This window comes from Carex rostrata, chromosome 5, assembly GCF_964058835.1.
Source record: "Carex rostrata chromosome 5, lpCarRost1.2, whole genome shotgun sequence".
Classification (NCBI taxonomy): Eukaryota; Viridiplantae; Streptophyta; class Magnoliopsida; order Poales; family Cyperaceae; genus Carex; species Carex rostrata.
Window position 1 is genome coordinate 4,203,017 of NC_135922.1, and position 13,896 is coordinate 4,216,912.

The 13,896-nt window shown below is 35.4% G+C and overlaps 1 protein-coding gene and 1 pseudogene across 3 annotated transcripts in view; one reads left to right on the forward strand and one right to left on the reverse strand.

The window, feature by feature from the left end:
* The window catches only part of LOC144554686 (putative disease resistance protein At3g14460), a 31,138-nt gene extending 18,431 nt beyond the window's left edge, over positions 1 to 12,707 (reverse strand). Inside the window, exons 1-2 of one of the 2 annotated variants that reach the window (XM_078303006.1) lie at positions 10,181 to 12,707; positions 9,760 to 9,878 (exon numbers count right to left, since the gene is read on the reverse strand). In XM_078303006.1, coding sequence (XP_078159132.1) covers positions 9,819 to 9,878; positions 10,181 to 12,655 — 2,535 coding nt within the window. In that variant the 5' untranslated portion in view covers positions 12,656 to 12,707 and the 3' untranslated portion in view covers positions 9,760 to 9,818. Of the gene's footprint in view, positions 1 to 9,759; positions 9,879 to 10,180 lie in introns of those variants that run through there. The other variant, XM_078303005.1, reaches the window with a different exon arrangement.
* On the forward strand, positions 2,840 to 5,561 carry LOC144554687 (receptor-like protein kinase HERK 1 pseudogene; annotated as a pseudogene). Its single transcript, XR_013511707.1, has one exon. The product of XR_013511707.1 is annotated as a receptor-like protein kinase HERK 1 pseudogene (transcript).
* Positions 12,708 to 13,896: the final 1,189 nt, after the last annotated feature.

A 13,896-nucleotide genomic window follows, 5' to 3' on the forward strand; every position in this document is an offset into this window, starting at 1 on the left:
ATTTTTATTTATTTATTGTTGGATATGAAAACAGCAAGGGAGAAACATAGACATGAGCGCAATTCCCTTTGCACCTTTATAATGCTTGTGACAGAGAGAGTTTTCCCCAAATGAAAAAACCGAACATAAACAGAACACAACAAGAAACTCCTGTCAAGAGATAGAAACAGAAGAAAGACTGTGAGTATTCATTACACAGCCATAATTTTTCCCTATAGAAAGGCAAGAAAACATGGAAAGCTATTTCAGTACCATTATTCCATTCTCAGAAGGAGAAAAGAAAGAAAGAGAGAGAAAGAGAAGGGAGAAAAGCAGGAAATAAAATTATTTGTGCACAACTAGGCAGGAAAGAAAGAAAGACCTAGGGATTCACACCCAAAATCAGTGTTATCAAATGCGGTCTATGCAGCCATATAGACAGCCGCATATACATATATTCAGTCCACAACCGCATAATTTTTTACTATGTGCTACTGTATGCGGATTTGAACACATGCAAATATAAATATTATGCAGTACTGTATGCGGATTGGAACACATGCAAATTTATTTATTATCATAAAATTTCAAATCCGCATCCAATAAAAATACGGGTTGGGTATCCAGTTTTAACAGAAACCCACTCATCCGGACGACTCCGTCGAGCTAAGCTATTCTTGAGTCGTTGGACTAAAGTCTTAATTTCTCCAAACCCAATCCGGACGACACGTGCGCACGCGAACAGAGAGAAGAGAAGTCGGTTGAATCTTCATATATTTTGTAAATCAAAGTGTTGGGCTGCTGCTGTTGAACATCAATATCTATATGAGCGCTGTGCTTTATCATTATGGGCTGCTTCTGTTGAAAACTTGAAAATACTCACTGCTGGGCTTGATCTTTATGAAATATAAATGAGCTGCTCAAATTTGAAAATTACAAATAGTTATGAAATTGTATGAATGGGCTGTTGTATGAATTAAAAATACTACTAAAAGCCCCATGTATAAGTCTACATTAAAATCCACAGATGTGACGGCATACTGCATATGCAGTATGCAGAAGTCTTCTGCATATCGCATTAAAACCGCAGGAATTAAACAACAAAAAAGATTTCAATACACTAGTACAAGAAAAAGAAGAAGTCTGGTTCAGGAACAGAGTTATAGTATTAATTTCTCATGACCACTAATTCTGATTTCTGAAAGCTCAATCCCTTTATTTCCAACAGAACATGTTTACAAATTTATTCCTTTATTTAGATTTACTTCTAACACCAATCAGGATTGTTATTATTTAAACTTGAGCGTCCATTTTTGTGAATTCAATTTCTATGGTTTGAAGCAATCAATATTCACTAATATCTAGTATGAAGAACACATCAGAAACCAGCCTTCAACATTATAAAATCCACTTTTGGAAATAAAATAAAAGAAAAAGGAATTTATTCACCTTACAGTCCACTAGGGCAGGGCCTTCAAAGCTCTTCAGATACGGCGAGTAGTCCTTCTACCACATCACTTGCCTACGTACATTTACCAGCATACAACCAATCATTAAGGACATTATGAATATATATATATATACACAGCAAATAGAATTATCAATTATTGCATACATTTTATTACCCCTGCTTCCTAGATGAAATAGCGAATCAGTTATCCTGAAGGTAAATGTTTAGCCTAAAAAGTTGACAAAAATCTATATAATATCACCGTGTTCACTGCTACTTCCTTGATTGGCAAAAATATGTGTTCCGCAATTTTCAGATGTAAGTCAAAAATGCAAGAGACAACTTAACACAAGCCCCTGTGGTTTTGCATCAAATATCTAATAATGGCAAGATAGCAAATTACATAATTAATGGAGATTACCTTGTAGTTCATGTTAATTTTCTTGGTATTTAAATCTGAATTAAATTTTACTTAATAAAAAGGTTGAATATAGGTAATAGTGTTAGTATATTGTAAAATTGCAAATCATTATAAAAGACAAGGAAAATATCATAGAAGGAAAAATCAGCCCCTCCAGACCGAAATCGGGCTGTACCGATCGATTTCAGGCCAAGTTAGATGGTATGTGAATTTTTTGTCCAATTTGATCTGAAACGGTCCCATTTCAGTCAAATTTCGACTGAAACATTTTTATTCCGATCATACCATTGGCCAAAACACACAAATGTTTTTATTCCGGTCATTATTGTTAACCAAAGAACCTACCACTGCACTAAGTTATCTTTTGGGATAAGAATGCATAACTATATTTAAATATAAATTTTTAAAAGTGCGTATTATATTGTATTAGTGGATTATTTTGGGATAAGAATGCATAACTATATTTAAATATAAATTTTTAAAAGTGTGTATTATATTGTATTAGTGGATTATTTGATTCTAATTATTTGTCTAAATAAAAATTGTTGAAAAATTATTTTTTTATTATTATTTTCTTATACTTAGTATAAAACAAGCTTTCGGCAAAATAGTCCGTGTTTCCGATCCGATTCGGCCGATTCCAACACGATTCATGTGAAGGGCGAAGGAAATTTTATACCCTCACAAAGTGTGTGGGCCATGTAAAATGTCATGTGAGGTGCCAACGAAATTTCTTATCCTCATATTGGGGACCATTTTGGAAGCTTTCTTTTAATTTTGCAACGAAAATATTCTGAAGCGACAAAGAAATTTCTTACCCTCATAAAGTGTGTGGGCTCAGGAAATCCGTGTCCCCCCAGGAAATTCCTTACCCTCATATTATGTGTGTCAATCAATCAATATTCCCACTCAAGTAGTGCGTGCGAACAAAAACAGAGCATATTATTTATAGTTCATTAATTATTTTACACACCACTTGCTGCTCTCCACCTCAATTAGCCCCTTATTTTCCCACACGCGCACATACCAACCAAATCTATCTCCAATGGTGGCATTTCATCGAACACCTCGTCTCCTTTCCCTTCTGCTCTCCCTTCTTTCTACTGCTACTACTACCTCTTTCATACCAAACACCTTTTACTACATAGACTGCGGTGCCACAAGGTCCATTAATCTCTCCAATGACTCCCCACCTCGCATTTTCAAATCCGATGATGGTTCAAAACTCATATCTAGTGGAAACACTATCTCTCTTTCAAATCCAAACAATAACTTTACAGGCTCTCTCTATTCCACTGCTCGCGCATCTTACTCTATTTTCACCTACAAATTTAATATGGACCCCAATGCTTTTAATGTGCTCCGCCTCCACTTTCTCCCCTTTTCAGCTCCATCTTATGAATTGTCAACTGCCAGATTCAGTGTACATGCTCTGAACTACAAATTGCTCGACAATTTCAACGTCTCTAATACAACTTCACCCACAATCAAGGAGTTCTTTCTTTGGACAGATTCTAGCAACATGGAAGTCCAGTTCATTCCTCAGAGTAAATCAATTGCTTTTGTTAGTGCTATAGAAGCCTCCACTGCCCCACAAGAGATGCTTAACCGGTCGTCACCAACACCCATCGGCGACACCACAATAAGTGGGGACATAGTCAAGAAGGCACTGGAAACCATGTATCGGGTAAACATGCCAGGCCCCTTGATCACTCCAGAGAGTGATACAATGTGGCGAACTTGGGTTACTGATGACCTATACATCTATAGTGCTTATGGCTCTAAGGAAACATCAGTGTCTACAAGCCCACACTATGTTCCTTCAAAAGGGAGGTCAGAGGAGATAGCCCCACCGACTGTTTATAAAACGGCACGAACAATGAACATCTCTGATGTTCAGTTCGTCTCCAATCCTGGTTTTAACATCAACATCACATGGAGTTTCAGAGTAGACTCAGGGTATCAATATCTTATCCGATTACATTTCTGTGATATTATATCAGAGACCAATAGTCTGGACGGAGACCTTATTTTCATAGTCTATATCATGAATTATTCAGCTCTTAGTAATAACCTGAAAATATCTGACTATACCACCTATCCACAGGAGCCATTCTATATTGATTTTATTGCACATGTTACGAGTGCACAAAACATAACAGTGAGCATTAGTATGGATAGGATAGGTAGTAAAAAAAAAAATGCTCTCCTTAACGGATTGGAGATTTTGAAAGTAAATAATCTTTCACCAGGCAAAAAAAATTATCTAGTTGTGATTCTAGGAACCACTATTGGTGGTGTCATTGTCATAGCCTTAACATTGTCATGTATTGTTGTTGTCTCAATTAAGAAACGACACCAAAAGCGTACACCAGATGTGAAGGAGACGCACCTATTGTTGTCTCCTATGACCGGAGGTGCCAATTCAATTGATAATTCCAGCAAATCGTGTGGCGCAACAACTATTGGTGCATCACCTAGAGTTGATCTGGAATTGCTCATCTCCTTTGCTGAAATTAAAAAGGCGACAGACAACTTTGATGAAATAAACTTAATTGGAGTAGGTGGGTTTGGAAAGGTCTACAAGGGTGTACTAAGCAACGGAATTGAAGTTGCGGTGAAACGGGCCTCATCCCGATCCCAACAAGGTTTTCCTGAATTCCAGACCGAGATTGAAGTTCTATCTCAAATTCGTTACCGCCACCTTGTATCGCTCATAGGGTACTGTGATGAGGGCTCAGAGATGATTCTCGTGTATGAATACATGGAGAAGGGTCCACTGAGAAATTATTTATATGGCAATGAATCGTCATCTCTATCATGGAAGCAAAGGCTAGAAATTTGCATTGATGCAGCCAAAGGCTTGCACTACCTCCATACCAGCTACTCCCAAACCATCATACATCGGGATGTAAAATCAACCAACATCCTTTTAGGGGAGGGTTATTTGGCAAAGGTATCAGATTTTGGTCTTTCAAAGTTGGGTGCCTCTATAGGCGAGACTCATGTCAGCACTGCTGTCAAAGGTACATTTGGATACTTTGACCCAGAATACTTCAAGACCCAAAAGCTAACTGACAAGTCGGATGTGTATTCCTTTGGTGTGATGCTATTGGAGGTGCTGTGTGCAAGACCTGTAATAGATCAATCCCTGGCAAGGGAGGAAATAAATTTGGCTGAATGGGCGTTGATGTGGCTAAGTCGAGGCCAATTAGAAAAAATAATTGATCCAAGGCTTGTTGGAGAGATAAAAGAGAATTCGCTTAGGAAGTTTGGGGAGATAGTTGAGAAGTGTTTGCAAGAATACGGAACGGATCGACCTGCAATTGGAGATGTTTTATGGAATTTGGAGTATTGCTTACAGCTTCAAGAGATGGAGGTGAGACGTGAGCCGTACGAGGATAGCGGCACTTCTCAGGCACACTTTCCATTGGTCCCGTTTGTCAGAAGGATGCCCTCAAGTGTAGTCAGCCATGGAACTGCAACTTCAGGTGAGAGCCGCTCAGATATAACAAATAGTAATGTCTTCTCTCAATTAATCTCAGGTGAAGGCAGATGATTTTTTTTTCTTCTCTCTCTCCTCAAATGTTTAGATTAAAGAAGCAAAGTAGCTCTCAAGTTTTTTTTTTTTTTTTTTTATCTAAATCAAAAGAAATTGTCTGTGTAGATTAAGTCAATCAAGTGTATTATGTATGATAATTAATGTTTCCATATTGTGGTTGTTTATATTATGTAATGTTACATGACTTGAAATGTCGCTTGAAATTAGTTTCTACAAATTTATTTGGATCTATTAATGTAGAGAATTTGGGTAGGTTATATGTGCAACAATTTGATTCAGATCTTGATTTGTTCACTACTGAAAATTCAGATTCCATGTATAAAATTAATTCCGAAATAAGTAGAGCTTACCACTATATATACAAAGCAGATATTTTTGTCTACTCATAGGAGCAGTCAACCTCTTCTCTTCCTTCTCCATGTCGGATATACATACTAGCAACAATAATTGGGTCTCTATTAGTATCCACACAAATAGGTTGACAAACAACTATCGATCGATATGCTAATACCAAATAGACAGCCCATTATGTTTCTCTTTCTCTCTCACAGTTTTTGAATATATATGAATTCTAATTAGTGAGATTAACCCAAAAAATGAACTGCCAATTATAAACAACATGCACCAGTTTGGTTGTGTCTGTTCGTTCGCTCCATTTTAGTTCAGCCTCTTTCGATGTTCTTATCCAGATACAATTTACCAAATCAAATCAGATTATGAGCAAGAATTGATCCATATTTAATTCCTTCAATTAATTATTACTTAGGTCCAAAATATTAATTATGGCATGTTAGTGTATTTCTAATAATCTCTCACTTGTACTAAAGTCAAATATTTTATATATCTAATACATTTGTCAGAAATTAATTTATGGATTTAAATTTGATTTTACAATTGTTCTTGTGTGTGACCCAATAGGTTCATACAATGTTGGCAATGAATTAAAAATCTTTTTTGGCACTATTGTACCCTAAAAAGTTGAGATTTAATTAACTTGGGCAAAGATGCCATTTAATTGACAAATTGGTCAGTTAAAATATCAATCATATTTTAATTTGGTACAAGACCACAAAATAGGAGGCAAATTCCATAAAATTCATGGTTAGGTTCTACATATATACGATGAATTTTGATATAAAATACATCTTCTAACTCAAAATGATTGAAAAATTATAAATTTTACAAAATACAAGAGTCTGATGAAGTGCCGACAAAATATCATTTATGGGCCATAGATGACCAATATTAGAGATCACTTTATTATTTAAAATAAAATAAAGTGGCATAGTGACCACTTTATTACTTGGTAGCATGGAAACTGATGCACGAACGATCAAGAAATTGGAAAAAGTAATGGAAAGATAGATTTAGTTCTGAGATCACACAGATTCTCAATTCTTTGATAAAACCGATACATAAAAACTAACTTCTGCCAAAAGACATGACGTCTGTTTAAATACAAACCCTACAAACAGAAAATACATAAAAGATACATAAAGACCCTAAAAACTCTAAAATTATAAAGAAAGGTCCAAAAGTCCATGAAGGAAGACTCGGATCGCGAATCTGAGCCCGCAAAATGGGCAAAACGGATCGCGAATCTGTGGAGTTCCTGTCAAAATTTCAGCCCGATCCGACGGACGGATCAAAAGTTACGCCCCTTTTCGTGAAGCATGCGCAGGACCATATTGCATCAAAAGCGGTGATCATAGAGATCACTTCATTTCAAAAAAGTATATATATTGGAGAGTGACAGATGAAGTAACCAGAAGATAATTCATGTGAATAATGTTAGATTTAAATTATTACATCATTATTTCCCCTAGTATATTAAAGAGAAATGTCCTCTCCTGTGATGGCATTAATAAGAGTCATGATAAAGAATTTCTTTTATTTTTTATTTTTTGACATATAACTGTTATTTTTCAATAGATTTAATTCACATTTTAGTTTTAATTAATTAAAAAATTAATTTAAGTAATAGTTTATTGTGAATTAAGTTGCGTATGATGTAAAATATCATGCGTGGGCCAAAGATGACTAATGTTAGTGATCTCTTTATTGTTTAAAAAAAATAAAGTGACATAGTGGTCACTTTATTACTTGGTAGTGGAAGCGGTGATCATAGAGATCACTTTATTTCAAAAAAAGTATATATATTGGAGAGTGGCATATGAAGTGACGACAAGATAATAGTGACAGCAACCATATTTTTTACTTTTTCACTGTAAGAGGATTTACTACAAGAATGGGAGAGTACCTGTAAGAATAAAATTGACTATCTGTAAAGGTATACCAACAGAAAGATGCTTAACTACGGGCTTTTGAAGATAAAAAAAACTATGTTTTGTAAACGATTATCAAGTAAATGAGGATGTTGGTAATTAATTAACAAGGCTTTTAACTACGGTCTTTTGAAGATAAAAAAAAAAATTATGTTTTGTAACAATGCATGTTATTTGATATAGAATTAGAATTTCCGAAAGCCCAAGGCCGAACCGCCGAACCGCCGAAGGCTCAAACTAAAGAAAGATATATAGAGTTTAACAGGGCATTAATTTGTTATGTTGAAGCTTTCTGGCAGAGCCCAAGGCCCAAACTAAAGCGAAGACCGCCTTCACGCCTTGCTTGCTGCAATCACTTATGAAAGTAAACATATTAGGTAACAATACATGTTATCTGATTTAGAATTTGATTTTCAAAATCATAATTATTTGTATTTCCCTTTAGTATAGTATTAAATTCATTAAGAGTACCTAAAGCCTTTAGTGCTACCCCAAATTCTTATTATTTTGCATAAATTCCTTCTCAATTTGCAGAGGGCATTTGTTAGTTAGTTTTCGTGATATTAAAAATATAAATGTGGCCTAAATTGATTAAATACAGAACCAAACATAAACAATACTATTTTAGAAGATTTTTATGTGTAACACTCGATTTATCTATTTAAGTATTGCACAATAATTTATGCACTCTTACAAAATTAATGGTTGAGGTTATTTGGCAGAGTAGGTAATATTAATTACAAACATTAATGTGACTTAAATATGATGATATACATTACATACACAAATATATACCGTAAATGCTATTTAGAATAATTTATGTGTAATTTGCTCTCTCTGTTTGATTTTTTTTGCAAATAAATTTAGACACTTTTAAAGGACTTATGTTTAAGGTTATCCATAGTTGATATTGTGCTTAAATATGATGGTATACCCACCAATTTCCATTCCAGAAACCACAACTTTAGTGGGATGGTACCAAGCTGCTACCAACACACTAAAAGTTCTTACAAACAGACTGGTTACCAGTACTTAAAGACAACACATATCAGCACTTCCTGCACTAAGGTATACCTACTAACAGCAGACTAAACAAAATGAAACCTGAGTTATAGAAACCAAGCCAAAAGTACCTGACAGCACAAAATATTTCACTTTTGCAATTAAGTCCACAAAAGTAACAAAAACTTGAAGCAGCAGCTGACAAACAGCCCCATCTGTCAATTTCCGAAGTGATCCTCTCTGTTCCACACAAGCCTGCCTACAAACCTTAGCAGGGCAGGGTTTTCCAAGCTCTTCTGAACTGACAAGTCATCTTTCTGCAGAAGCTCTGCTAGTAGAAGATCTCCTTCATTTAAGAGTATACAACCAACAATTTAAGAGAATATTACAAATATTATTATATCGAGAAAATGGAATTTTCCATTGTAGGGGAATGGCGAATCAGTTCTCTTGTAGATAAAAGTGGAACCTCCATTTTTTTATGTTCACACTAGTCTAAGCAAACCTTGAACTGTGCCTACCATAGCAAAATGAATTTAATTAATCTTTCAAAAAAGTATATCCCGCTAAAACAAATATCATGAATTAAAGGATGCAAAGCAACAAAAAAGCAAGAGGCCAGTTCTGGTAACAACATCGACCCAATGATTTGTCAAGCTTTGAAAGACGGTAATAAAAAATAATTTATAAAATCTACTAAGCTCCAAGGCTATAAAAAGGGGAACAAAATTATGCACTCACTTAATTATTTGCAAATTTCCTTTAACCAAAAGACCAGCCACAACAGCAGCTCGTAAATTTAATTTTGAAAATTTCTTCTCAGCTTACAAAAAGACAAAGTACCCCTGCAAAACCAACAAACAAACCCAGCCTTTGGGAAGCATACTTGAGTGAAAAAGAGTAACAGGTTGTGGGATAAGGGCATGCGCATCTGACTTGATACCATCAGAATGGTTGAGGAGGTGATCTCCCTTCGACCGAGATCAGGCAACCCGCATCACATAACGGGTTGTGGGATCTTGCTCGGTGGATAGCACGGAGAGCTCAGTGGAGTTGGATTAGAGCTTTGAAGGCATATATTTTGGGATTAAAGAAGTTTGTCGGGATCGACGGCTGTGATCAGGGCGTCATCCGGTCGGAAAAATAAATTAGTTCATAGCTCATAATAGGCAGCGCATCCTGAAAATTTTGGAATTTGCTATATTAGAGTGCTTAGATTAGGTATAGTTGGCTAGTTATGCATCAGAAAACAATAATTAATTATCTTGTTACTATAAAGATATATACACACATTCTAAATTTCATCACTAAAGATTATTTAAAAGTAACGTTTGTACAATCCAGTATAATTTAGAGGATAAACATACAGCATCATATGGCATGGCTACCAAAATGTAATTCTAGAGTTTATTCCATGTTTGATGGCACTGTCATCAATTATCTAACAACAATATTATAAAATTATAGAAAATAGGAAAGACCTTGTAGTTTATTCCATGTTGCAAGCACCACTCCCTTAACCCAGGGCAATCAGAAACCTCAACATTGCAAGGCTCTGCAGGAAGCAACTCATCCGCCAATACTTGCAATTTCAAACATGTTGAAATCTTCAAACTTTTGAGTGAAGTGAGGTTTGTCAACCCGAACAATGAGCTCCCAGATGAACCCTCCCATGCACCCATTGTCAATTCAAGAGAAGGTTCCATAAACGAGCTCAAGTTCTCGCAATTATCAATGGTAAGTTTGACCAAGGATTTCAGCTTTTGTATACCAGGAATAGATACCAGCTGCTGGCATTCAGAAATTCTCAATTCTTCAAGCTCCAATGGCAAAGACTCTGCTTTTAAGAATTGCAAATTATTACACAATGTAATTTTCAAATACTTTAGGTTGCATAGGCTGTCAATCCATTCGGGAAATGTAATGGCATTATAACCCTCTATTTCTAGCTTTTTAAGATTAGCATGAGGCTGGAGACTACCCATCACCAAAAAACAATTTTGATCTTCAAGAAATATGTTCTGACCACTTTTGATGGTCAACTCAAATACACTGCCATCTTTGTCATCAAAAAAGACTGGCATGAACTCTTCTTCATCAAGTATTATGCCACCTGTCGCCTCATTCCAGTTTAATTTCAAGTGCTCCAAGTAACGCATACACACAAGGTTAGAACATTGAACATCCATTATATTAGTAATATTTTTCAGTCCATATAGACAAAGAATACCTCCCAGATCAGAAAAATCCTTTAACCATCCTACTGTCTCGCATTTGAGCCTCAACATTAGTGATTGAATTCGTACACATTTTCTCAAGCTAGTTGGTGAATAACAAACACCAGTAATTTTCAGAGTTTGCAGATTTGTATGGTTCCCCACATCACTAGGAAGCTCTTCAAGTAATTCGCAATAACTAAGACAGATTTTCCTCAAGGCCTTTAATTGACAAAGGGACCCAAACAACAACTGAAGGAGATTACAATTAACAATTATAAGCTCTTGAAGGCTTGCTAGATTTCCTATGTTATTTGGTAATGACCTAATTTTATAGCAATTCCTTATAAAGAGTTTCCTAAAGGCCTTCAGTTGACAAAGGGACTCAGGCAAAACCTGGATGTCAGAACAATCATCAATTATTAGCTCTTCCAGGCTAATTAGATTTCCTATTTTTGTTGGCAACTCCTTGAGATTTGTATCCCTAAGTGTTAGATTTTGCAAACTGTAAAGGGAGCATATGCATTCAGGCAGCATTTCTAGGAATAGATAACTAAGTGAAAGATAACGAAGATGTTTCAAATTACCAACCGAGGAAATAAATTCTAATTCACAATTACAGGATTCTTGCATTTCTAGAACTCTTAATTTTGGCGCCACTGAGAAGCCAAAAGTACTGAAAATGTTTTTCACATAAAAGCCTATAATGAGTGTACGCAGATCAATGAATTTGTCAAAGGGAATTGGATCTATTAGGTTCACATTATGACCTATAAACAAATGGTACATTACTTTAGGAAAAATTGGGAGCTTACAAGCCTCAAATGAATAGGAACCATTTTCAGAATTAAGCCGTGCCAAATCATGAACTATATCATGCAACTTAATCTTTTGCCCCTCATATCTTCCTTCTCTTTCAAATAAGGACCGCTGGCACAACTGTTGTGCATATTCAAAACCAATCTTTTTAACACTTTTGTTTTCTTTCGACTCAATAAAACCTTGATATGTCCATAATTGCACCAAATATCCAACATCGAGGACATAATCTTTAGGAAATATAGAACAATATAGGAAACAAGACTTTAGGTATGTGGGAAGGCGTGCATAGCTTATTTGAAGAGGTGGAAATATCTCATTGCTAGCATCAGACTCCCATAGCTCATTTTCTAAAATCTCTCTCCAACTCTCCTCTTCTGCCTCATGCCTCAAAAGGCTAGCAATTGACTTCACAGCCAAGGGCAACATTCCACACTTGTTCATCATTTGCTTCCCAATTTCTACCTTATTTGGGTCCTTATAGTGTTCTACTCCAAATGCATAATGTTCAAACAATTGCCAACACTGTTCAACTGACAAATAGCCAAGGTTTAATGTTGGTTCTGTTTGGATGATTCGCGCAACAGAATCGTTCCTGGTAGTAACTAGAATTTTTAAAAATGCTGCCGACTTAAACGGAGCCTGAAATGATTCCCAAAAACTCTTCTTCTCATTCCAGATATCATCAAGAACCAAAAGTACCCTTTTCCCATGTATCTCTTTCCAAATATTATCTTGCAAAGCACTCAAATTTTTAAGATGACACTCATTTCCTGTAATCGACTCCACAGATTCTTTGGTGATCCTTTCAACATTAAAATCCTCTGATACATATATCCATCCAAATTTATCAAATCTTTGTCGTATTCTTTGATCATTATAGGCAAGTTGTGCAAGGGTTGTTTTACCAATGCCCCCCATGCCAACAATTGTCACCACCGAAACAACATCACATTCATAGGACAACAAATCAATCAGCGGAGGGATCCGCTTACACTGTTTTTGGTGACACCTGATTGCACCTTATATTTTCAAAGTTGAAACAGGCAATCCAAATCGTTCAACATGATAAATATATTAAAATGTAGTTGTCGATCAATTTTCTTTATTTTTTTTACGATTTATTAAGAATTTTACAAAATCATTGTTTTCAGATCATTAAATTTTTGTATCCATCTTAATAAATAGTAAAAAATTAAAAGAAATGTAAAATTTGATATGTGAGCACTATCACATCCTAGATTTTGACTAGCCAAAGAGTGATTATAATATCATCATCGCAATTTTCCTTGGCTCGTTATCTGACATTGCCAACGGAAAGGAAAACAAAATAACAAAACAGAGTTAGGTACAAAGCTCAGTAACTGATTATTTAACGGCGTCAATTAATTTATCAACCATTCAAATAGGCTGGATTACTCCACACAAATACAAATCAAATTATGCATGCATATTTAATCGGCAATAGCACATCGGTGTAGGTTATCTGTAAAACAAGTCAATTCATATTCACACATGTATAATCCCTGCCACAGGTGATTCCCACATTCTCATAACACAATTCCTTAAACAGCCAATCGAATGGGAATTACATCCAACATTGAAAGGCCGCCAACTCACTAGGTAGTCCAACCCACAGTGGGTGACTACAATCACAAATCAAATTCCAACCTCAAACCCACTATTCCATTAAACACGACATCATAATCCAACATACAAATACCAATATTCAAATTAACCATACAAAAAGAAAAAATAGATTATAGAGAAGTCCAGTTACCTGATAGCAATATATTTAGAATTTCAAAACGGTTTGCAATGACAGTTTAAAATCATTGCAGCGTAGTCGGAATTCGAACCGGGCATCGATGAAAACTTTAACAAAATATTTCTTCTATTTACTTTCTTTTTGTTTCATATTTTTTTTTTGTCGGATATCAAACTGATCAAAGAGAAGAGAAGTGTCTCAGATATAGAACACAGAGAGATGTCTCGGATATAGACCACAGAGAGAAGGCATGTCTATAAATTCTGATATTTTCATATGTATATATATAATCGAAATGGTGCATTTAACGGAAGTTCAAATGACAAATACAAAAACTGATCCGAAACCGTGGATTTAATATAATTATTAAATAAAAATTGTTATCAGATAAAAC